The following is a 25,241-nucleotide window of genomic DNA, read 5'->3' as shown; positions in this document are numbered from 1 at the left end:
GCAAGAGCATGGTATTTACTCTTGATGTTTCCATTACAGCACATGATAGTAACTGATTCTGGGAGTACATTACGGAGGGTGACATAGAAGTAGAAGCCACTGAGGAATTATGTGTGGCATAAGTGTTAAGCAATGAAGTGACCTACTTCAAATTTAAACTTAAAATGTCAATTTTTTTTTTTCAATTTTCAGGGATGGCTGACCCCATTTCCTTTTCCATTATCATAAACCTCTTTCTGGAAAATTCAAGACTGATTTCAAATTTGAAAAGATTTTTTTTTTAAGTCTTGGAGGAAGGACCCTGTATCTTAGTACAGAACAACAGTTAATGCAATTTGGCCTCAGAATCCAGGACTTTATTTTAAGTGAACAAGCGACCTAAAAAGCTTTCACAAGCAGGAGAATTGTAGAAAGAGATGGCGGGACTCCAATGCATAACACTCAGAAACACAAACATTCTGGTGAGCAAAAGTGCTTATTTGATTGGATAGCCATTGTTCACCTTTAAGGGTGCTAAAAGGAAAAGAAAAAGTTGTTATGCTATTTAAAAAAGAAATAACCCTATACAGTGAAGCTGGAAATGTGCATGCCTTCCTTGATCTGGGATTCTGAATGTCACTCATCTGTAGCTTCTACACATCTCCAGGGTACTACATCAGCTAGAGCCCAGTAAGGAAAACCATACAACTTACTTTTTTATTTTTCATTTTTATCTGTATTTATGTATTTATTTATTTGAGAGAAAGCCAGGGCAAGTGGGGTTGGGGGGGGCTGAAGGAGAGGGAGAGAGTGAATCTTAAGCAAGCTCCACGCCCAGCACGGAGCCAGAGGCAGGGCTCGATCCCACGACCCTGAGATTGTGACCTGAGCTGAAATCAAGGATCAGATACTTAACAAATGGAGCCACTCAGGTGCCCAACCACAGTTATTTTAACTGAAAGAATTTAGTATAAGGAATTAATAAAGTGGGTCTTGCAGGGCTGAACAGGCAGAGGGAGTAACACTTTGTTACACTGTTACAACAAAATGGCAGAAGCAGCCACCACCTCTTGGACTGGGGGAATGAGGACCAGAGGTTGGGGTTACCAGAATGTAGGAGTGCAGGGAAGGACCCTGAAATGCTGGGGACCCAGGCAGTGAGGAGGGACCATGGTCTGCTTGCTGCTGTGGGAGCTCAGGGGAGGAGCCGCACCTCGTTGGGCTGGAGGAGGGGGTGGTGGGAGTCGGTACCTCTGAAGGGCTCAATTCTGCTCTTCCAGGCAGCGCAGGGAAAAGCCAGACCTGTGGCTATTTCCAGGATGAAGGGCTATTGCTGGGCTTAAGCGGATGGGATCAGCAAACACATAGGAATGAGCAGCTCTCTTTCTGCCTCCTTCGTCTTGTGTCTTCCTGGAGTGCTCCCTATGGGGGAAATCTAACTGGAGGCCAGTGGGGCAGAGAGAAGTGTAATTGACAGAGAGCTCGTGTGAGTGTCACAGATCAACGTGCAGGGACGTGCTTTTGGTGCCAGGAGGAAATGGTCGTCAAATGACAAGAATAAAACAATTTAGTTTGATATCCTTTGGACTGGGGGAGTACGGCGCCGCAGGAGAACTGGGACACTCTTCTCAAGGGAAGTGGGGCAGAGGCAAGTTTTATTGAGCATTAGAAGCAGTGATATGGACACAGGACACTCCCCGGCTAGCAAGTCAGTCAGGGAATAAGGTAAATGTCTTTGGTTTAAGCTGATTGGCCAGGGTTGACAATTTGACCTTGTTTAGAACTATGATATTAACACAGATTCTTGGCAGTTGGCTATGGGGTGGCTGGAAATGCCTCTTTTTTGGTAAAATGGAGCATTTACAGGAACAGGAAAGTTCTCTCAGTTTTGGTTTGCTGATGTGACATTCTGGGCAAGTGTGGCCCATCTTGGGCATAGAAGTTTATTTCAACACAGCCTAACAATGCATTTTCAACAAAATGCCCCTTATTTCTACCTCCTACCTCCTCTTCTCTGTCCCCACTGCTGCTCTCCTGAGTTCCCTACGATTATCTCCGTAACCTCTTAACTGGTCTTTCTGTTTTTTCTCCTGCCTGCCTCAACTCCACTTTCCACACAATGGCTAGAGCAATGGCTTTATTTATTTATTTATTTTTTGTGGGGGAAGATTTTCTTTATTTATTTATGGGAGAGGGAGAGAGAAAGAAAGAGCACAAGAGCGCAGGGTGAGGGGCAGGGAGAAGCAGACTCCTGATGGAGCAGGGAGCCAGACTCAGAGCTCCATCCCAGGACCCTGAGATCATGACCTGAGCTGAAGACAGACACTTAAAGGACTGAGCCACCCAGGCACCCGTTTAATTTTAAGTTAAACAACATAATTGTTCAGTAGAAGCATTCCCCGTGCGGTATTTCAGAAATTTATCTAAAATTCAAATTTAACTAAACATCCTGTATTTTTGTTTGCTAAATCTGGGAGTTCTACCTGCAGGCCAGATCATTGCTGTTTGAGACTCAGTGGCCTGGGGTGTTTTTACCAATTGCAGTGAGTCAATTGCTTTTTTATTGGTTTGTTTTTCAGGTTCAACCCTACATCCAAACAGTTCGTCTACCATAATTATAGTGAGTATTGTGCCTTTAGAACCAGATTGTAGGGAAGGAAAAGGAATCTTTCCCCTACCCTTCTAGTTTCTGTGGTTGAGAACCCTCGTCACAAAAGACGGATTAACAAGAGAAAAACAAACCGCAGGGAATACCGTGTGTACCTCATGTGTACACAAAGGACACCCAGGAAAACTGAGTAAAATCCCTTGAAATGGCCCAAACCAACACCTTAACCATCATCTCCAGCTAAAGAAAATGGAAGATGGGGGAGGGGCAGTTACGGGGACACTACCAGGAAAAGCACAATAAACAGCATCAGTTGTCCCACAGATTTAAGTCATTGCTTTCTCCATTAATCGGAGAACTAATCTCCAATGGAGATTTAGAATCAACCTCCTCTTCCCCAGGAAGGCACCTTAGTAACTGGGAAATTTCTTTTATATATGTAAATGTCCTTTACAAAAAAGTAACTTCTCTGTTTTCAGAGATTCTCTTGTGTGTCTGAAGGTTTTCAGAAACAACTGTATCAAAACAATCCTTATGTCCAAGAGGCATATGTTAGGGTGGTGTGTTTTGCTACCTTTCTAGATGAAGTCAAGAGAGAGACACGGAATCCAATTAGGTGAGTTTTGGTCCTGACAGGAAGTTGAAGAATCCTCTGGATCAGGGAGGAAGGAGCTTGGAGAAGGAAGCCAGCAGCAGCCTTAGAGAGGCAGGGAGGGCGAAGAGTTATGGAGCCAGTAATTTGTTGAAAGAGGTTATAAAGAAGCTGAAAGGGGTTATAGAAGACTTGCCTAAGAACGTGAAGCACCCAGTGGAAAAAACGTTAATGTTTACGTCAAAGGGAAAGATACTCAAATGTCTTAAGTGTTTTAAGAAACGCAAAATCAAACCAAGCCAAAAGGAAAGTCAGCTGCTACGTTGGTGGTTACTGAAGACTCCCATCTTCAACAGAAGAATTTGTTAATTCTTAACTCCTGGGAGGTTGGTCCGAAAGCCAAGTCCAAGGTAAAGTATGTAATTCTTGTTATAAAGCTTATAAAAATAGCTCATGATGTCCATCAGGAGAGTAGGAAGAAGTTCCCTGAATATACGTAGGCTCAGGTCTTGGATCCTGGCCCCTTATTCTTGGCCACTGAAAAAACTTCAGAGACTGGAAATATCACACCAGTTTGCTTGGGATGATTGAAACTGGTTCTTTCATGGGTGTGTGTGGATTTTCTAATTCTGGAAAATTTCCATACTTAGCTGTGATTGTGTTCAGAGATAATGTGTGAATGGTTGGCATTATATTTATTATATAAAACGTTTAGAATGTTGAAGAGATTTGCTGTATTACCGTGTTTGACCAAGTGGCCTGGTGATTCCGTTTAAAACATGTAATGGGGCAACTGATCTCAGACTTACAATGTTAAAATTGAATATTATAAAAGAATTTGGCTGAATTTATATTAGAACTTTTAAGACAACTAATTTTATTATGTTAATAAGTTTATTAGATATATGAGACCATGTCGCTGGGGAAGTATTACTTGTTAGGTTCAGAATTAAAGTACTTATGAAAGAAAATTAAATATAGTGATATTATAAGTATAATTTAAACATTGAAGGATAATTTAATTACCTAGGATATAAATGGGACTGAAATCTTCAAAGATCTGAGTTTTTTCAACTTGAATTGCTCAAGATTTATTCAAAATGCCCTTGCAAGTGAACACATTTATGTCTATAAAATAATATGGCTTAAAAACTTCATCTATTATTTAATTTATTTATATTAATCAGGACCATCAAGGAGAAACAAATGACTTTATCCATGCTTAAGGATAGCAAGTAATCCAGGACACCTGGGTGGCTCAGTCGTTAGGTGTCTGCCTTCAGTTGTGTCATGATCCTGGGGTCCTGGAATCGAGTCTCGCATTGGGCTCTTTGCTCAGCAGGGAGTCTGCTTCTCCCTCTCCCACTCCACCTGCTTGTGTTCCCCCTCTCGCTGTGTCTCTCTCTGTCAAATCAATAAATAAAACCTTTAAAAAAAGGGATAGCAAAAATCCATAATGACAGTTTTGAAGATTATTTTTCTATCCCCCCCCCTTTTCTTTTTTTTGAGCAGGATGGGGAGGCAGAGGGAGACGGAGGTGATCTTGGGGCACCTGGGTGGCTCAGTGGGTTAAAGCCTCTGCCTTCGGCTCAGGTCATGATCCCAGGGTCCTGGGATAGAGCCCCGCATCAGGCTCTCTGCTTGTTGGGGGGCCTGCTTCCACCTCTCTCTCTCTGCCTGCCTCTCTGCCTACTTGTGATCTCTGTCAAATAAATAAATAAAATCTTAAAAAAAAAAAAAAAGAAGGAGACGATCTTGAGCAAATCCATGCTGAGTATGGAGCCTGACAGTGGGCTCGATCTCAGGACCCTGAGATCATGCCCTGAGCCAAAATCAAGAGTTGGCTGCCTAAATGACTGAACCGCTCAAGTGCCCCTTGAGGATTATTTTTCATGAAAGTCAAGTCCAGGGTAGATATACGTGGTTCTAACAAGCAAGTCTGCTCATCCCTAGCCTTTCTCAATAGCCACTGAAAACCAGATTTCAATTAGGAAATGTCTTAACTACCGTGCCCTATTTTGAACCCTGAGTCCTTCCTGTGAGGCTGGGAACTTCCCTTTCCCCTTGACTTTGCTCCCTTCTCTCCACATATCACTACTGGCAGAGCAAATGTGACTCAGAAACTGGTTCCTCGGGCTTGTAACTTTAGATGATGCACACTTAGGTCATTGCGCTGTAAACCAATGCCCGTGCTGCGTTGGGCTGGGCTCTCTAGTAGGTGTGTTGCTGCCTGTGTTATTGGAAGAGCATTCCACAAGTGTGGGAAGAAAGGACGTGCCACCAGCCTCAGCTTCTAGGGACCTTTCTCTTGGCAGGGAAGGATTTTATGTTAATCAGAAATACTTTCAGAAGATTCCAGAAGCGGTAAGGGTGACACCAATCTGCGAAGGGCCGGCATGGGGATCCTATACTCTGAGGTATGTGACCTTTCTGGAAGTGAGATTCCAAAGGTGTTGAAAACTGCTCTTGCCTTTCAAATGTAATTTCCTGCTCCTGTAAAAATGTGTCCTTTTCTTGATTAGCTTTCTGTGAGTGTTAAGCCAAAACAAAGAGCTGTGTATTCATCTTTTTGATATATTTAAAATTTTAAAGCCAATTATTTTCTAATTCTAAAACTCTACCCACGTCCAAGGTGAGAGCAATATGCTATCTATGTCACGATGTCTAGATGTTTGTGGGGGTAATTTGGATCTTGCAGGAACTTCTGAAAATGGAGTTAATAGAGTCTTGTTTTCGATGTCAAACTTCCAGTGGAAAAATGAAAATTGTATCCAACTGGATTTTCTAAACATACAAAAATAGACCGGCTCCTTTATGGAACCACACAGACAGAGCGACACCTTTCAACTTGGCATTTGAAAGAAATTCAGTAGCGGCCATTATAAATAGAGATTATCCCTGTATAAAAGAGGATAAATGCAGAATATATTTGTGATACTTTGAGTTTTTTCTTTTCCCATCTGATCAATCCAAAAAATGTTTCCCGCTGTATTGAAAGTAACCTATTAGAATCAAATAAATTTGTAATAATGTGTCAAAGGAGTACTAGTAATGTATATACAAGAGTGTAAGGGGTAATGATGTTATTATGCACAATTTACTCCCTTTCCTCTCTAACACAATTAACCGGTTATTCTGCATTTCATTACAAATGCTCAATGCAACCTCCTTGGGTGGTTCTCCTCCTCGTATTAAAGACAGTTTCTCTGCATTTGCAATTGTTTCTAATACCTATCTGGTGCAGGTGCGTGTCTGTGCATGTCTTTCTATAGTCAGTATACTCGTTGATTAGTTTAAAATTCCAGGCGTGTCTTGCTCAGTGATTCTAGTTTGGTGAAGAGATCATATATATGAAACCGACAATTACTACCCCAGTGTTTCTCAAACTTTAGATTGCTGGAGTTTGAGGAAACTAAGGGACAGGAACTTGCTTAATGCAATGTCGAGAGCTCCCAGCCCAGACAGTCCATTTCACGCACTCAGTCTGTAGTAGGGTCGGGAAACAGCTTTTGGGGGAACATCCCAGGTGACTCTCCCATAGGTGATCGGTTTACCACCCACTGGAGTAAAGCATTGCTCTGAGGCTTGGGCTTTTCAAATTTTAATGTGAGTAAAGATCACCTAGATCTTTTCAACTGCAGATTTTTGTTCTGTAGATCTGGGTGGGGCCGAAGATTATGGATCTCCATTCCTCAAAGCTTATGTTGTTGGTCCCCGGACCACACTTGGTGGACCACACTTGGAGTAGCCAGGTTCGATCTAGGTCCTGAGAATAATTATGTTTTAAAAAAAATGTCTCTGCACAGTACAATTGTTTGTTAATGGGGTGTTGATTTGGCAAGTAGTTGAATGAGTCAAGGCAAGGTAAGATATGTTGAATTGTTTTTTTTTTTTTTAAGATTTTATTTATTTGACAGAGAGAGACATAGCAAGAAAGGGAGCACAAGCAGGGGGCGTGGGAGAGGGAGAAGCAGGCTTCCCACTGAGTGACACTGGGGTGGGGGGGCTCGATCCCAGGACCCTGGGATCATGACTTGAGCTGAAGGCAGACACCTAACAACTGAGCCACCCAGGCGCCCCTGTTGAATTGTTTTTAAGTATTGCTGGGGAAAAGAAAATTTTCCTCTACTCCTCAACATTTCTTCTGACTTGTCTAAGAACTAAACTGACCTTAGACAGATTAACAGAAGAAAATCAAATTTAATTTTGTATATATGGGAACCCTACCAACCCGAGAGTTCAAGGACAGAAAGGTAAAATGAGGTACATATGCCATCCTGAACTAAGGCATGCAGTAGGACCCAGGATTCAATGGAGAGAAGACCATTCACAGGTGAAAAGGAGAACAGATGTTTAACCATGAGATGTGTGCTCTGCTCTACTAATGGTCCCTCAGATAAAATTTATTTCTGGAAAAAACTCATTCTGGGAGAGACCCCTAATTTAATTTCTTCTTAGTAGTTTAGGGCAGGGCAAAAGTTTCTTTTGAGCCTGCTGGATCTTGATTGCCTCTGGCTCAGAAGAGTTCACATGCTAAAGTGGGGAGACTTACCTTGAACACCTTCAGTATCTATGAGACTATCCCCAGAAGTGGAATCAGTGTTTCACTTTCCAAATATATGGAGGACAAAGCGACTTGGAATTTACTGTATTTAAAGACAGATCCAACAACCACACACACACAAACCCACATGTATGCACACACCCCTAAAAATCCCTAACATACCTAGAAACTCACAGATAATTATTCAAAACTCATAATTAATATTGAACCAAAGGTAACCTAAGGTAGTGTTGAATTAGATGTTTTGGCCATGCCAATCCACATCACAAATGGACGTGGATTCTAGAAACTTCCATCTGATTGTGCACACTTGTTCACTAACTCCAACATCAGTGATGTGAAACACATGATCTCTGGAAAGTCCACTGTTTCCAGAAAGAAGGCAGTTGACTATCATTTTGGCAAACAGTTTCTCAACTTGCAGAATTCCCCCTTGATATCAACTTCTTTTTTTTTCTTAAGATAAAAGTGGCCACCACTGAGGATTGTAAAGTCATTAGTAGGACTAGCTCTAGTGGCAGGTTTGTATTGGGAGTAAGTGTTAAATCTTCTCCAGTATCAGCTGGGCCCAGGATGCTGTTTGCGGAGTGGATGTATCTGTTCTGACGTCTCATTCCGTCTCATTCCTCCCCCATGGTTGATATTGGAGACCCTCAGCCGGTATGAGCGTGCTCTCGCTGGGCTCTGCTGCGGGGACTGTGGCGTGTTTGCTGGCTTTAGATAGAGGCGTGGGGCCCAGGGCAGTGGGTTCTAGAGCTGTGCTGATTCTGCTCAAGGTTTTAAAGATACTCAGTATCCCCAGATGTCACCTAGACTAACACTGCGTGTTACTCCATGCCCAGGACTGGAACAATCTGGCCTGAGCAATGGATGTAAGCACTGAGGAGAAGTGGGTCCTTTTATTTTTTTTTTTTTTTTAAGATTTTATTTATTTATTTGACACAGAGAGAGATCACAAGTAGGCGGAGAGAAAGGGGAAAGCAGGTTCTATGCTGAGCAGAGAGCCTGACGTGGGGCTCAATCCCAGGACCCTGAGGTCATGACCTGAGCTGAAAGCAGAGCCTTAACCCACTGAGCCACCAAGGCACCCTGGGTCATTTTAGCTCAGAAGAAAACTTAGCTTGCTTTCTGTAAGGGGCAACTGTAGTCGTGTGTGGGGGTTACCTCTGAAAGGGTAAAAAAAAAAAAAAGGTTAACCTTACTGTCTGGTGTCTTGAGGCAGAAGGTCTGGGGTGGCCCTTCTGTGAGACTCTCCCATCTCTGATTTCAAAGAAGTTGTGACACTCTGGAGTAATCCCTCAAATACATAAACGTAACCGACCCATCTGTGATGTATGTTCCAGTCTCTCTTCTGCCCTCGGCCAACAGCTCTGCATTGCCTTAGTGTAAAGAATGGGAACCACTAAATTAAGAACAGGGCAAGAGCACCCCAGGCCTGCCCTTTCTTTGGTCCTAGACTGCCTCAAAGTACCTTTTAAAAACAATTTTAGGGGCACATGGGTGGCTCAGTGGGTTAAGCCACTGCCTTCGGATCAGGTCATAATCTCAGGGACCTGGAATCGAGCCCCACGTCGGGCTCTCTGCTCAGCAGGGAGCCTGCTTCCCCCCTTTCTCTGCCTAATTGTGATCTCTCTGTCAAATAAATAAATAAAATCTTAAAAAAAAAAGACAATTTTAATTCCAGTAGAGTTAACATACAGTGTTATATTAGCTTCAGGTGTGCAGCATAGCGGTTCAACAATTGTCCATATTGTTCAGTGCTCATCCTGATAACTGTGCTCGTCATCAGGCATCTGTTAAAAAAAAAATAAAAGACTTTTAGTAGAATTCAACTCCCCAGTTTGAGTGTGGGAAGCAAGTGGTAAGCTTGTCATTTTTTTCCCTAGGGGAAGGAAAAATTCTTTGTCCCTCTACTCATTTTGGGTTGATTGGCTGGAGCCCTGCAAATCTGACTGACAACTGAAATCATAACAAAAGAAAAAGAAACAGAAGTTTATTGGTGTGGGCCTCATGCATATCCGTGGGAGTACCCCACGGTGAGAAACTCCCAGTTACTCTGACAGCATCTCAACCAAGGGACCATACGTTTCTAGAGAAGCGATCAGACCCAGGAGAGACTCAGACTTTGAGTTTGTAGGGTAGCAGATCATGGAGGACAAATATACGGTGGAGCTAATGGAAGATCGGGGCTGCTTAGTCCATTATTATGCCGAGTCCTTTGGTGACTTCTCTGGGCTGACAAGGGGGACTTTTGTCCTTCCTGGCAGAGAGCGGAGGGGAAGCCCCTTCATAAATTTATGTCAGGCTTTTAGCTGAATAGGAGGAAGGCAGAGCTTTCCTTATAGCTGCTTCCTCTCAGTCGACTTCAGTGCAAAATAATCATGCCAGAGGTATATTTTGGGATACACACACACACACACACACACACACACACACACACACAGAGAGAGAGAGAGAGAGAGGAATAATTGACATAACATATTAGTTTCAAATGCTTCAATAGTTTCAAATACACAATGACTCTGTATTTGTCTGTGATCATCACGGTAGGTTCTGTTAATATCCATCGCCACAGAAAGTTGCACATTTTTTTTCTTGTGATGAGAATTTTCAAGATCCACTCCCTTACCTACTTCCAAATACACAATACAGAATTAACTATAGTCACCACACTGTACGGGACATCCTGATGATTTATTCATTTTATAACTGGAAATTTGTACCTTTTTACACTTTTCACCAATTTAGCACATTTCACCTTCCCCACCCGCCCCACCCCAGGCAACTGCCGATCTATTATCGTGCACTGGATTTTTTTGTTTTTGTTTTTGTGGTTTTTATTTTGCTGCTGTTGACGTTGCTTACATTCCACATATGAATGAGGTCATATGGTATTTGCTTTTCTGTATTGACTTACTTTGTTTAGCCGAATGCCCTGGAGGTCCATCCATGTTGCAAATAACAAGGTTTCATTCCTTTTTATGGCTGAGTAATATTCCCTGTCATATATATGCCACACCTTTGTCCCTTCATCCATCCGTGGACACTGGGGATGTTCCTGAAGTATTTTTAAGAAAGAAGGAGAGCATAAGGAAGCATTCCCGGGTTGTGCTAACATCTGCAACAGAGGATAGGCTTAGAGCTCAGTGAGAGAACCTGGATTAGAAGGATCTATCCGTGCTCGGGAGGCTGGGCGCTGAAACAGGACTGACTCACATAAGCCCTTATCAAACGTATTTGTTCACACTTTTTACAACCACAGCAAACATTTAATTAGGGCTTGTTACATATGTGGTCACGTTCTAAGCACTTCATGTGCGTTAATGATTTAACACTCAGAGAAACTATATTAGAGAATCACTATTATTATCTTTATTTCACAAATGAAAAAATTGAGGCAAAGAGAGTTTAAGCAACTTGACCAGAGTAATGCAGCTAAACGTACTTCCTGGCTGGAGATCGGGGGCTGTGAGAGGAGACCTGTGTTTATCTACTCAAAGGAATTATGCTTACCCCACTGATGAACACGCAAAGCTCTGTGTCTGCTTGCTTTCTCGAGAGGGACACCATACTCCATGAATGTGTTGGTCTTAACCGCCCTGCTCTCTGCCAGAATGCTTCCCCACTAAGATACACTGTTGGCTGTTTCTCGGAGGAAAAAGAATAGGGAACCCTAAATCCAGGTTCCAGAGAGCTGCCTTCTACCACTATCCAGCAGACAAGCACTGCCCTGCGCAGTACTACAAAAATTAGAAAGAAGGAAGATGTGTAGGAACTCAACTCAAAGAGGTCAGGAATTCATGCTTTAGAGAACTGTAGAACATTCTGTAGACTCTTGTCCCTGTCAGCTGGGGAAAAGGCCCTAAAAGAAATGAAAATCATATCAGAATGATGTATCTCTTTAAACCTGGAAAAGTCTAATGATAAGGAGATCTATGAGCAGAAGGACTCACAGACACATATCCACCACCACCACCACCATTAACATTAATCTTTTGGGCATGGGCCTGCTTGTCAGCGAGGCAGATGTTACTATAGAAAAAGGCACATGGCAAATAGGAGAAAGATTGTATTGACATATAATGTCCACAGAACAGTGGAGGTTAAACAGGGCTTTTGGGGAGAGCTGGTAGAGTTGAGGGGAAGAACTCAGGGAGACAGGAAGAGAGTTGTGGGCGATGGGAAGGCCGTTGGACCAAAAGTCAAGAAAACGTAGAATTTATACTGACCAAGCTGGGAACCCTGTGGGACTTTGTATCTATAAAATGACAGCAGGGTGAGATCTGGTTTAGCGTCGAGTCATTCCGTGATACGAGAAACAGAAAGGCAGAGATGATGGAAACAAGATGCCTCCTTCACGATCTTACCAGCTCTCTCTACTTTGTGTGTTGAACCCCTAGTACTGGCACCGTGTATTCAAAAAAGAAAAAAAAAAGCACTACTCTAATTGGTTTCTTAATTCTTTCCTTATAGAAATATTTTTACAAATGATAATGTACCAAGTCACATTTTTAAGAGGAAATGATTACTTGAATGTAGGAACAGGAACTGGGACCAAAAATCTGTAAATATTTCTTCCTTTGATCACTCATCCATTTATCGAATCCACAATATTTGCTGATCACACATTCCAGGCTCACGCTGCTCCTGGTAGATAGTGATAAGTAAATAGAAGTGGACCCTGAACTCTTGGAGTTACCAGCTTCAAAAATGAATATACGCGGGGCGCCTGGGTGGCTCAGTGGGTTAAAACCTCTGCCTTCCGCTCAGGTCATGATCTCAGGGTCCTGGGATTGAACCCTGCATCAGGCTCTCTGCTTGGCAGGGAGCCTGCTTCCTCCTCCCTCTCTCTCTGCCTACTTGTGATCTCTGTCTGTCAAATACGTAAATAAAATCTTAAAAAAAATGAATATACACATGAAAAAAATAAGTATAAATAATTTAGAGTGGCATCAAAGAAGCATCAGGCTGATGAGAGGATATACGGGGGGAGAGGGTGGGGTTGCACGTATGATCTTTTACCCGAGGTTCCTCTTAGATAATGACACTGGAGCTGAGCACTGAAGAATGAGCACCAGTCTCGGGAGCTTGGGGCGAGTCCCAGACAGGGGACAGGTATGTGGGGAACTGGAAGCATGGACGGTTGAGCCCATCGGAATGATGGACGGAGGATATACAAAGGTGTGCTGGTGACAGCGGCTCGTCCAGGTGTGAGTAACAAGGCTCACTGTCTATACGGAATTTAGAGACTCACAGGTCCGACTAGAGGTTGTTTTGCTTCTTGGCATCACCTGTGCTCCAATCATTCTAGCTTGGTCCTCTTCTCCCTCGGGCAGTCATTGTTTGACAGAAGGTCCGAGTGTTCAAAAGGATGTGAGGCTGAGGTTCCTGCTTCCTCCAGGCTCTGCACTCACCTGTTTGGTGGTCTGAGGCAGTAGGGAGATATCTGGGCTTCTGATTGGCTCCATCCTGGCAACTAGGACACGCCATTTCTCCTCCTCCTGAGGGGGAGGCTGTCTTGCTCTCTCCCAGTTGTCATCACTGACCTCAGAGCTTCTAGGGTCTGAAGTCAGCAGGGAAGCTCCTCTGGCCTCCCAGCAGCGAAGACAACATATTCCCAAGCGGACCTTGTAGGAGAAAGAATACTAAACAGATAACTGTGTCCTGCGTCTGTGTCTCCTCATTGCTACCATTCCTCACAATCCAAGCACTTCTGGGACCTTCCTTCATGTTCCATAAAGGCTCCATGGGGCTAAGAAAACCTTCTAAAAAAAAAAAAAAAAAAAATTCCTGTGCCTTTTAATTGACCCGGAAGAAAGAACTTACCAAGAAATTTCCAAATCCCAATGTGTGACAAAATGAGTCACCAGAAAGAACAGCCTGTGATTAATTGTACCAACAAAATGAAGCCTTTGATATCATTCCCTAGGGTTGCTTAATCTGAAGGGGAAGAACACGTCTTCTTTTGTTTTCTGAGAAGACTTTTCTTGAGTGCATCAGAATTACCCGAATCATTTTGCTTCAAAAAGCACAAATCCTCCTCAGATCTTTGGCTATGAGAATGGAGGGAGGAGTACCAAGGGACAGAATCATCACGACAGTGTTCCAGGTTCTCCACGGGCTTCCCCTTTACCGAGACTTCTTCCAAGTTCCAGAAGCTTCAGAGGTCAACAGAATCCATAATAACACTTCCCTCAGCCCCAGGGGACAGCCTCTTCCTGTTTCTGGACCCTAGATTTCCCTCGGACTTCCCTCCTGTCCTTGTCCGTGCTTTCGTGACCCCGAGCTGCCCCCTGGTGGACACTGGGAGTTCTCAACAGCATAGAGCCTTTTCTGGGGTTCACTCAACTCCTACACCTCTTGTGTGGAGGGACCCACGGAAACTCTGTGCCTGGGATATAGGAAGCTTCGGAAAGATTAAAAGATAAGGTCGGGTTGATGTATTAAGTACGATCCCCCGAGTGGGGTTAAGGAAGCCCTGAGAGGCACTGGGTGTCTTTTTTTTTTTTTTTTTAATTTTAATTAGAGATTTTATTTATTTATTTGGCAGAGAGAGAGAGAGATCACAAGTAGGCAGTACAGCAGGCCGGGGGGGGGGTGCAGGGAAGCAGGTTCCCTGCTGAGTAGAGAGCCCGATGTGGGGCTGGATCCCAGGACCCTGGGATCATGACCTGAGCGGAAGGCAGAGGCTTTAACCCTCTGAGCCACCCAGGTGCCCCTGGCACTGGGTGTCTTAACACTTAATACTGCTGTATTTAGCTCCATTTTGTTTGTTATTTAAATTTAAGTGACAGGGCATCTCCCTGGGAAGTTTCTGAGCCGTGTTTGTGCTTAAAAAGGACTAGTTCTCTGGGGCTTCTGGGTGGCTCAGTCGGTCAAGTGTCCCACTCTTGATTTCAGCCCTGGTCATGATCTCAGGGTTGTGGGATTGAGCCCTGCTTTGGGCTCTGTGCTCAGTGGGGAGTCTGCTTGAGATTCTCTGCCTCTCCCCCCACCCCTTTGCCTCTCTCCCCGCTCGCATTCTCTTTCTCTAAAATAAAAAAAATCTTAAAAAAAAAAAAAAAGACTATGTGTTGACCTTACTGTTGATGCGGAGGAAGCATTGGTTAGGGAAAGACTTGCAGTTTGGGGTATGACAGTCATAGGGTGTGACAACATGAAACAACTTTTACTTTATTCCTTTGCTTCATGACTGAGGACACAGAGACACATGAGGGGAAGAGATTTGTCCACGGTCACCAAGGAGTTAGGAGCAGAACCGCAAGGACAAGCCAGTTTGTGTCCTTTCAACGGCTCTGGTCACTTCTGTGTCAGCCAGACAGAAAATCCGGGGACACTGCTGAGCCCAGCTGGTGACAGTTCTAGTCAAGGGATGACTTCAGGGTAGTAGAAAAGTGAGTTGTATGATTGTGCATTTCTACTGCATTTCAGACCCCTGTATGGTGCTCATTTGCTTTTGGGGTACAGAAGCTCTCCTCTTATCTGTTCCCCAGCTGACTTTCCTTTGGGATGTTTCTTTCATGAGTGGGGCCTTGCGTTTAAAAGCATCTTACTGGTTGGGCGCCTGGGTGGCTCAATTGGTTAAGCAGCTGCCTTTGCCTCAGGTCATGATCCTGGAGTCACGCATCGAGTCCCACATCGGGCTCCCTGCTTGGTGGAGAGTCTGCTTCTCCCTCTGACCCTCCTGCTTCTCATGCTCGCTCGTTCTCGCTCGCTCGCTCTCTCTCTCTCAAAAAAAAAAAAAAAAAAAATCTTAAAAAAACCCCCACAAAACCCTCACAGGTTGTGGCATTTGGCCATGTTAGAACATGAACTGATTAGCCAATGACCCTGAGCTCTGCCCCAGCTGGTGCTGAGTAACCCGAATCCGTGCTTCTTGAACTCTGTTTTCCTACTGTTGAGTCTGTGTGCGGGCGCGCATGCGCACACCGTATTCCCCCGCTGGTAAATACATTTCATGGGGTGCAGACTGACCCATTTTATTCTCCTCCCTGATCCCCGACAGCGGCGGCTGGCACCCAGGGGAGGTCTGACTTTGTTTCCAAACTAAAGAAGGACCGAGTGAGCAGGAACAATAATTTCCATAAACTGAGCCCCATCTCTGTGCCCGGTATTATTCTAAGGGCTCTTTGTCTTGTCTTTTCTTTTTTTCTTTCTTTCTTTCTTTCTTTCTTTCTTTCTTTCTTTCTTTCTTTCTTTCTTTCTCTCTCTCTCTAATTAAAATCGGTCTGAGGATATTCAGTATTTGCCTACCGTGTGTCGGTGCTGTGTAAGTACTGTAAAAATAAAGTGAGGGTACAAAGGACGGGTCAGCAGGCAGCCAGGAGGGCAGAGAAGGGGAAAATGGGTTTGCACCGAGGGAACAGGGAGGGCAGAGGCCCAGGTGGAAGGAACCGAACGTGAGATCTTGAAAACAGAAGAGAGGTCCAGGGGCACCTGCGTGGCTCAGTGGGTTAAAGGCTCTCTGCTGGGCAGGGAGCCTGCTCCCCCCCTCCCTCCACCTGCCTCTCAGCCTACTTGTGATCTCTGTCTGTGAAATGAATAAATAAAATCTTGAAGAAGGAGAAGGGGAAGGGGAAGTCCAGAAGGAGGGACAAAGGGGGCAAGGGGAGGTAGGCTTCTGTCTTGCTGGTGAGCCCCCATCGTGCTTTGCAAAGCTCCTTCTAACATTCTGGAGATAAAAAGCATCAAATGCAGTTAATTAATTTGTTGTTTATGTATTATTTGTCTAAAATAGGTCTTTGCTCCTGTGCTGGGTTCCTTGAGCACCGGGGGTCAGATGTCTTCATCTCATCTCCCAGGGCTGCCCTCAAACCCCCCTCCCCCAACATGCCTATTTTGTCTTCAGTGAAGTCCTGCCTTTCTGACAGGCCTCCTCTACCCAGCCGCCCACCAGACAGTTTCATCCCTGACCTGAATCTCCAGTATTGCTTCCACGTTTTCCCTCCTTCAGCAAACACATCTGACTGCCAAGCAATCTAGGAAATCCCTAGAGCTCCTCATGGACTTAGGCTGAGTTTTAAGCCTAGGCAAAGGGAGACCAAAGAGCTCACACAAAGCAATATATTACAATTTGGAAACACACAAGGTTTAAGTGACTGCGTGAGGATTTCTCTCCTATTGGGGGGGGGGTGGTCTCATTATACCCCTATTGCAAAATCTGCTTCTGTGTTTCCCCTGTCAGCCCATCTGCCAGGCGGCCTACCAGAACGACTTGGGTCAAGTGTGGCGATGGGTGAGAGAAGACAGCGCTTGCATCAATGTGCGAGATGACTTCAATGGAGACACTCCCCTGATCTGTGCCTGTAGGCGAGGACACCTAAGAATTGTTTCCTTCCTTTTAAAAAGAAATGCGGATGTGAACCTCAAAAACCGGGTGAGGCCATTACACATGAGTAGAGTCAATGACCACGGTAATCCTTTCTCCCCACAGCAATGGAAGTAGTGAATGCCATTTTCTCATTGTTTGTAGCTCCTGATACCAAAAAAAATTTTTTTTGCCTTACTTTAGAGGGACAGATACATACTATTCTATTAGGCTAAAAAGCCAAATAAATCACAGTTCATTCAGCAGGTTCAGTATGTCCTTGTATTTCTGAAAAGGTAATGGTTCACTCATTTGACTAGTGAGAGCTTCTTCCTTTTTTTCCTCCTCCTCCCCACGCTGTTCCATGCCTTCTGGCTTCCCCCTCCTGCTCGTCTTCCTCAACCATCACAGAAGTAATGGGAAAGACTTCCTGGAAAAAATTATTGGCCCGGTGGTGTTATGTCTTTAGGTTTTTACCTACTGGGTCAATGTTCTCCAGAAGATCCTACAGTTTGCTCTTGGACTGAAGGATGCCAGTGAGACATTTGTCCAGGACAAACAAGCTCGTGAACCAGAGGCTCCTTGAAGCTACCCAGAAAGGCATAAAGATTGTACTTAAGATGTAGGGTTAGCTGATGGAAACTTCAGAATCAAGGAAGAACAGAACACGTGTGTATTGCCCCGAGCATCCTTTCAGAACACCTTCGAACATTCCGTGTGTGCATCATAGCAATAAGCAACATTTAAAGCACATTATTTGTAATAATTATGAGTGCCCTGTTCCCACTCACATACATTCAGTGAGGAAAAGCAGCCTGTAGGGCCCCCTTGACCCCTTCCAAGTCAGGTTCAAGACCAGCTCATCTAGAGCAAAAATATATTATCAGAATGGATCACTCCTAGACCTTCTTGTTTGAACTGTTTTTTTTTTTGTTTTGTTTTGTTTTGTTTTTTTTTTCTTGGTTGGGTTTAAAAGCAAGTCAGGCCTGCACTGGATCTCACAGATATGCAGCTTAGTGGAGACTATGACATGCTCTCCCCAGCTCGCAGCTGAGGACCCAGCCATGTGTGCTTTGCCGCGTGTGGCAAAGACAGACATCTGCGGATTCACGACCTCTGTTGGGAGACGTGCTTATTCAGAAGCTGTGGGCAGGAGATGCTGGTCGACACAGGGGTGGGGCCCAGAAGGGACAGAACCTGAGCCAGCCCTACTGGATCCTCTGGTATCATGAACATCTTGGAAAGGACTTGAGGGATACTTTAGAAAATGAGAGATCTTATTACAAGAAGGGTTTGGCTCCCATTTTCTATTTTTAAAATATTTTTAGTCATTTTTAAATGCTTAATCTTCTTAATTTTCCCCCAATGCTAATCTTGGTACGTTAATAATTTAAAGTGCCTTCTCATTTCTTAAATCTATGTTTAGGACTTATTTTCAGAAGTACTAAATAAACAAAGGCCTTAAAATAGAACACACAGTTCTGCTGGTGATTTCATATGCACAGGCCTAATAAAGAACAACAATTCTATGGAAACAAATTTTATATATATATAAAATTATATATATATATATATATATATATATATATATATATATATTTCCTGTCAAATTGACCAGGATTAAAAAAGGAAACCAAATGTTGATCAGGAAGGAAGTTTAAATCATTATGATTTTACCAGAGCACAGTTTAGCAATACAATATGAAAAGCATTCATACTGTTCATGTCAACAATTATACTTTTGGAAACTTTTGCTAAGGACCAATTTGGAAATGTTGACAAAGCTTTATGAATGAGGATGTCCACAAGTAGTGTAATTTATAAAAATGAAAAGTTAAAATCTCGAGATGTCCAACAGATAGGGTTTGGTTAAATAAATTAGAATAGTTCCAGTCAATAGGAAGTCATACAGCTGTTATAGTCCTATGTTTAAAAGTTTTAAAGGGCATGAGAAAATGACACATTCTAAATGTGAATTGAAAAGAAAAGCGGACATGACTTTGTACATGCAGTATGACCTTACATTTTAAAATTCGACATAATGCATTTTATCTTATTTTATTTTAATATTTTGTTTAACAGAGAGAGAGAGAAAGCACAAGCAGGGGGAGTAGCAGAGAGAGAGGAAGAAGCAGTCTCCCCGCTGAGTAAGGAGCCTGATTTGGGGCTCGATCCCTGGATTCTGGGATCATGACCTGAACTGAAGGCAGCCGCTTAACTGACTGAGCCAAGGAGGTGTCCCCATATAATGCATTTTAAAAGATTGGAAGACAATATAGCCAAAATGTCAACAGTTATTTCTGGGCTATTTGATAATGGGTGATTTTAAATTCTGTAATTATATCCTTGTCTAGTTTACAAAATTTTTACAAAGAACATATATATTAAAAAAAACAAAAATTTTTCTTATGTAAGAACAGCACCTCCCCCCAAGTGGAAACTAACATCTCTTTTCTCTCTGGCTTTCTCTCTCTTCGCATTGATTTGGTTGGTGTTCCAGTCACCATGGACTGTTTTGCATTACATTTATTGGGCTTGTTTCTGTCTACCTGTGTTCGATTATGAGGCCTGGAAGCTTTACATCCCCCCACAACCTCTAGAAGCTTAAGTCTGTTGCCTGATAAATATTCACATATTTGAAGAATTAAATTGACTTAATTCCATTCTTCCGGCACTGCATGTATGCATGTAGGAACAGGAAAATATATGCCGCATGGTTAAGATTTTCCCATAAACAAACCACAAAATGAGTAATCATATACCATAGATGAGTCAGGGATAATGATAGCTTTTCACACTGAATTCAGTCCTATGTTTATATCTCAATGTATTTTCCCCCCATAAAACTAACATGCATGTGAGAATCCATCTTTAAAAAAAAAATTTATTCATAGACTTTTTTGAGAGAGAGAGCACGTGTGAGTGGGGGAAGAAGCAGAAGGGGAGAGAGAGAGAGAGAATCTCAAGCTGACTTCCCACAGAGCCCACGTGGGGACTCCATCCCCCAACCCTGAGATCATGACATGAGCCAAAACCAAGAGTCCGTTGCTTAACTGACTGAGCCACCTAGGCGCCCGCCCTGAGAATCTGTAGACTGTACTGTTTTTGACATTCTCATCAATGGGGACATGGCCTTATTAATCAGACACTCTCCACAGAAAGAGTTGCCATGGGTACCCACCATAAAAATAAAAAGCATAAACTAACCTTTTTTTTTTTTTAATAATGTAGTCTTTTTTTTTTTTTTAAGATTTTATTCACTTATTCAACAGAGAGAGATCACAAGTAGGCAGAGAGGCAGGCAGAGAGAGGGGGAAGCAGGCTCCCCATTGAGCAGAGAGCCTGATGTGGGGCTTGATCTCAAGACCCTGAGATCATGACCTGAGCCGAAGGCAGAGGCTCAACCCACTGAGCCACCCAGGTGCCCCCCGCCCCTTTTTAAAGTAAACTCTCCTGCCTAACATGGGGCTTGAACTCATGACCCTGAGATCAAAAGTTTGCATGCTCTACTGACTGAGCCAGCCAAGTGCCCCACGAATGAAATTTTTGATACGGCAATCTGAAAATATGAAATTTGAGACAAATGTTAATAAAGAATTTCTTTATTTCTCTATTTTATTTTCTTAATTTTAAGAAAGAGAGAAACTGCTTGCATTACGCTGTGAAGAAAAAATTTACCTTCTTTGATTACCTGCTCATCATCCTCTTAATGCCCGTTCTGCTTATCGGGTATTTCCTCATGGTAAGTAACACGCGTGTGCTCAAAGGGTAAATGGAGAGATCAACAGCATGACTCAGCAAGTTTTGCTGGGCCAGTACGATGTAGAGAAACAGTAACAAAATAAACTCCTGGTTGGTATTCAAAAAATGACATTTCCAATATCCATGTAATGCTGGGATTGAAGGAAGGTGAGAAGAAAGGCAGCCAACTAGGTTGATCTGTGGTAAAATCATCTGTAAGATGTTTATTTAGAAAACTAAATTAATTTTGATTAAGAATCATATGAAGAAAGCAGAAAATCCCGAATTTTTTTAAAAAATAAAAATCCCCGCTTGTGTCTTTGCACACATCTTTGAGTTTCCGATTTTTCTGGACCTGCGCTGTCTTGAGTTAAAAAACAGATCCCAAAATATTTGCAGCCAGAGGTTGACAAACACCAATCATCTTTACAGATAATTTAAAGCCAACCTTTCCCCTTGACAGAGCTGAATAATGAAAGATACACTTGGTGTAGGAACCCAAGTCATTTTATGAGTAGAAGATGAAGTGTGAGATGGCTATTTTGTTTTTTTCAAATGGAGCGACAGCTTTGCCCTGACTCATTCCCTTTTTCCCATCTGGTTCCCCGGAGTCCATGTCCATCCTTGAGAGATGACTCAGCAGATGTGTCACTTAATCCAATTAAATGACCGAGCTCCCCTCTCCCCGTAGCTAATAGATCATGGATATTGGTTATTTTTGCTACGAGAGGCTCCAGGACGAAGTCTGCCCATTAGAAGTGTAATTACCTCCTTGGGTATTTAAATGTCACAATTTGTGAAATTCTAATTAAGTATGATAATGCTGATTTCGATGCTTGGATTTATGGAAAAAAGAAAACACAAGTCACTGAGAAACACATCATCTGCTTATATCCTGGAAAAGTTCTTAAAAAATTAATTGCATATTTAGTGCAGAGCATTGGTATATGTGCCGTTTCCAGGCAGGCGAGGGATCTGCCGTTCATTTCCAGAACGATCACAAGAGTGATGAACAAGGCTCGTTCAGAGCTTGTTGCCACACAACCCTGCTTTCGAAGACAGTCGGAGGTTTAAAATTAAGCACAAAGTGTAGTGGCGAGAGAAGACATTTTAGAGGAAGGGACCAGAAAGGACTGAGTTACTTCAGAGAAAGGCAGAGCCTATCTAGGCTGTGTAGATGTTGTCACAGGAGGGAATTACAAATAAAGAAGGAGAGTGGGTGGGGCTTCCTGCTAGGAGAAGGGGCTCACCTTCAGGACTTGCCCACCTGTTCCCTGAGAACTGCCCTCCCTAAAGCAATGGTATGTTGGAGGGTTGCTCAACCTGTCCTGTGGTCAGAATCTCAGGGGATGGGGGCAGGAAACGTGGATTTCTGAGGAGTCTTGTTCATTTCATTCCTTTGTTCGATCATTCAGCACATGCTTACTGCGGACCTACTCTGTGCACACATGGCTGGTTGGGAGGGATGCAGTCGGGAAGCAAACGGGTGTTGTTCTTGTCCTCGTGAGAGTCAGAGAGGACTGAAGAATGGGTCATTAATGAAATAACCACAGAAACGCATGTAAACTTACTATGAAGTAGGTGATACGGGGAGTTGATCTTCTCCCAGAGGAGAGATTCCACCAAGGGCAGTAGGTCAGAGAAAGCCTCCTGGAGGAAAGAGGGACTTGGGCTGGGATATTAAACATGGATTTACCAGGCAAAGAAGGGAGGTCTGGCATGGGGCCACTGAATTCACATTTCCAATTTCCCAGAGGCTGATGCAGCTGTCCCAGGACCACACTCTGAGAACCCAGGCTTTACCTGCCTGATATCAGAGGGGGCGGGGATGTGGGGGACTTTTTAAGAACGATGCAGAGACCCATAATGGGGTTGGGATTAAAATAAATCTGTTGAATAGAATAGTCTAGGCATAAGATGGAGAAAAGTGTTGTCAATGAACGTCTTCCATATTTGCTCTTTGTAACAGGTGTCAAAGACCAAGCAGAATGAGGCTCTTGTCCGAATGTTGCTCAATGCCAGGGTAGACGTGAACGCCACAGACTGTGTAAGTTCGTGGGTGCAGTTGTTTAGAAAGAATATTCAAAATTGTGTGTGTATTTGTCACCTACAAACTTACTGGCTTTATTTTCCTAGACGCCTCTCTGTTTTCCCTGGCTTTCTTTACGTTTTGCTTGCTTTCTTTTCGTTTTCACTGCTAGTCAGGCAGCCTTGAAGTTGTTAGGCTGTTGCCATGAAAGTCATGGGAATAACATCTTTATTGACTAGAGGACATGTTTTAAAAGAACCGCTCCACCCTTGGTGAGAAGTTATGGGAGAAGAAGGCTCTGCTAAGAAACTCCCATCCTCCGTCATGAAGACGCCAGAGTCCGAATGCCTACGTGTCAAGCTAGGCTTGTCCCTTTTTGCCTGTGTGCATTGTGACCGGTCATAAGCTTGTAGGTTTGCTCACCTGCAAAGTGAGGACGATGACAGCACCCACCTTGCAAGGCTGACTATGTAAAGTGCTTAGCAGAGTGCCTGGCCCAGAGTACCGGCTGCTGCAGCTGAGCTCCCAGCCCACTTGTAGGAGTCCCCATCTGTTAACTAGATCGGTAAAGATCAAGGTTCAAGAGCCCAGATGGTGGTGAGGGCAGTGACCAGCAGACAGCAGCCCTGAACTTCTGTTTCTAAATATCAGGTTTTGTTTTTACCTTTCACCCCTGTACCCCTCTTCCTTCCTTAAATGATCGTAAATGGATCAAATGTTTATTGGTATGAACTTTCATTTGCTTCCATTGATTGGATGAAATTTTGGCTTCTCAACTCGGTATCAGAAAAGTAGGCGATTTGAAATTAGAGTCGAAATGAACCAGTATTTTCTTTGTGGTCCCTAATTTGTGTGGGAGAACACAAGGGAATAAGTTTATGCAAAGCATGTGTTTCCTTTTATTTAAAATAGGATTTTTAGATTAATTGGAGTAGATGACCACTACACTCCATCGTTTCCTTAGATAACTTTGAAATGTACTAAGTAAGATGTTATGAAAGATTAGGGAAAGGTTTGTTGAAGATTTTTCTTGGTCTTCTCATTTAAATTCAAAAGGTTGAAAACTTTGTGGTCAAAATTGCTTGAAGATTTTTTTTTAAAGATTTTATTTATTTGTCAGAGAGAGAAAGAGAGAGAGCACAACCAAGGGGAGCAGCAGGCAGAGGCTAGAACAGATTCCCCGATGAGCAGGGAGCCCTACGCAGGACTCGATCCCAGGTCGCTGGGATCATGACCTGAGCAGAAGGCAGATACTTAACCAACCTAGCCACCCTGGGGCCCCTACTTTTCTGGTCCTCTGTGTGTCTCTAGTTGCATGATTACATTTTTCCCCACCATTTTTCTAAAACTGTCTGAATATTCAGGTCGTTTTTCCACCTCTAAGTGATGTGGTGCATTGTATTTTTAGGTAATTAGATTCTTTATTTCCCATGGCACGTTGGGAGCCAGATCTTCCACTTAAACCATCTCACCACTCAATAAAAGTAAGCGATCGCAACATTATTCACTATGATCTCGGAAGAGTTAATAAGGTCTGATATTATTTTGCCCACGTGCCAAAACCACAGTGGCTTGGCTGCTTTTTGAAAGCCAAAACTGGGGGCCACAAACACTCCAGCTAGACATTTCTTTTCACTTGTAGTTAGTGCTTTAAATTATACCAAGAGCGCAGATGCACTGTTTGGTCCTCTGTTTCAGTATGGCTACACAGCCCTGCATTATGCCTGTCAGATGAAAAACCAGACCCTTATCCCTCTACTACTGGAAGCTCGTGCTGACCCCATGATCAAGAACAAGGTAAGCATCTGTGGACAAGCATCCGAGGTCCCTTCTAGCAGCATCGTCTTCTGAGTTCGGGTTTTTGTTGCAGTGAATTAATTGCCTCTGATGTTTTTAAGAGCAAAACATACTGTCCTCATTAAGCAATTAAGTTATCCTATTACTCTTAGAGCCAAATGACATTTAAGGCCCTTGCTAAGAGTGTGAATCAGTCGATCTGGACTGTTTACTAGACTTTTGGCTTTGACGTTGGACTGTATCAGAGATAAATGACTCTAATTTCTTTTTCTCCTCAGCGTGGCGAGAGTTCCCTGGATATTGCACGGAGATTAAAGTTTTCCCAGATTGAATTAATGCTAAGGAAAGTATCCTAATCCTTGTGGCCTCACATGGAGAAGTAGAAAAAGTTAAAGGACTGAATTCTATCTCCATTTTGGACAAGTGGTCTGTGGACTGTTGAACCCGGACGCTGTGATTTTTTTGGTTACCATGGGTAACCGTAACAGTCGTTGCCACGGTTAACGTTTTGGAAGAGCTTTGTATTTAGAATTTTCTTTTGCCCCGTGGAGTTCACTATGGTCACCATACTTCTAGGAGAAACACTAAAACTCTTGGAGTCTCCATTTGGGTCCAAAAAAAAAA

At 43.3% G+C, this 25,241-nt stretch overlaps 1 protein-coding gene across 1 annotated transcript; it reads left to right on the top strand.

Annotated features, from left to right (window-relative positions):
• The first annotated feature begins 3,523 nt into the window (after positions 1 to 3,523).
• On the top strand, positions 3,524 to 25,241 carry ANKRD22 (ankyrin repeat domain 22). The gene is made up of 7 exons (XM_032883052.1): positions 3,524 to 3,589; positions 5,495 to 5,596; positions 16,928 to 17,119; positions 20,685 to 20,792; positions 22,761 to 22,838; positions 24,519 to 24,617; positions 24,896 to 25,241. The coding sequence occupies exons 2-7, from the start codon at positions 5,576 to 5,578 to the stop codon at positions 24,971 to 24,973; spliced, it is 576 nt and encodes a 191-aa protein (XP_032738943.1). The 5' UTR covers positions 3,524 to 3,589; positions 5,495 to 5,575; the 3' UTR covers positions 24,974 to 25,241.

Source organism: Lontra canadensis, unplaced genomic scaffold, assembly GCF_010015895.1.
Source record: "Lontra canadensis isolate GAN:19392208 unplaced genomic scaffold, GSC_riverotter_1.0 scaffold85, whole genome shotgun sequence".
In the NCBI taxonomy this organism is placed as follows: domain Eukaryota; kingdom Metazoa; phylum Chordata; class Mammalia; order Carnivora; family Mustelidae; genus Lontra; species Lontra canadensis.
Note: the sequence above shows the minus strand (reverse complement) of the source record. Positions and strands in the feature narration are given on the sequence as shown.

What these genes read in the sequence shown, in the direction of transcription:
- ANKRD22 (XM_032883052.1), top strand. Translation starts at nt 5,576, where the DNA reads ATGGGGATCCTATACTCTGAG. An exon ending in ACGTGAACGCCACAGACTGT is followed by an intron (nt 22,839 to 24,518) that starts GTAAGTTCGTGG and finishes CCTCTGTTTCAG; the next exon opens with TATGGCTACACAGCCCTGCA. An exon ending in ACCCCATGATCAAGAACAAG is followed by an intron (nt 24,618 to 24,895) that starts GTAAGCATCTGT and finishes TTTTCTCCTCAG; the next exon opens with CGTGGCGAGAGTTCCCTGGA.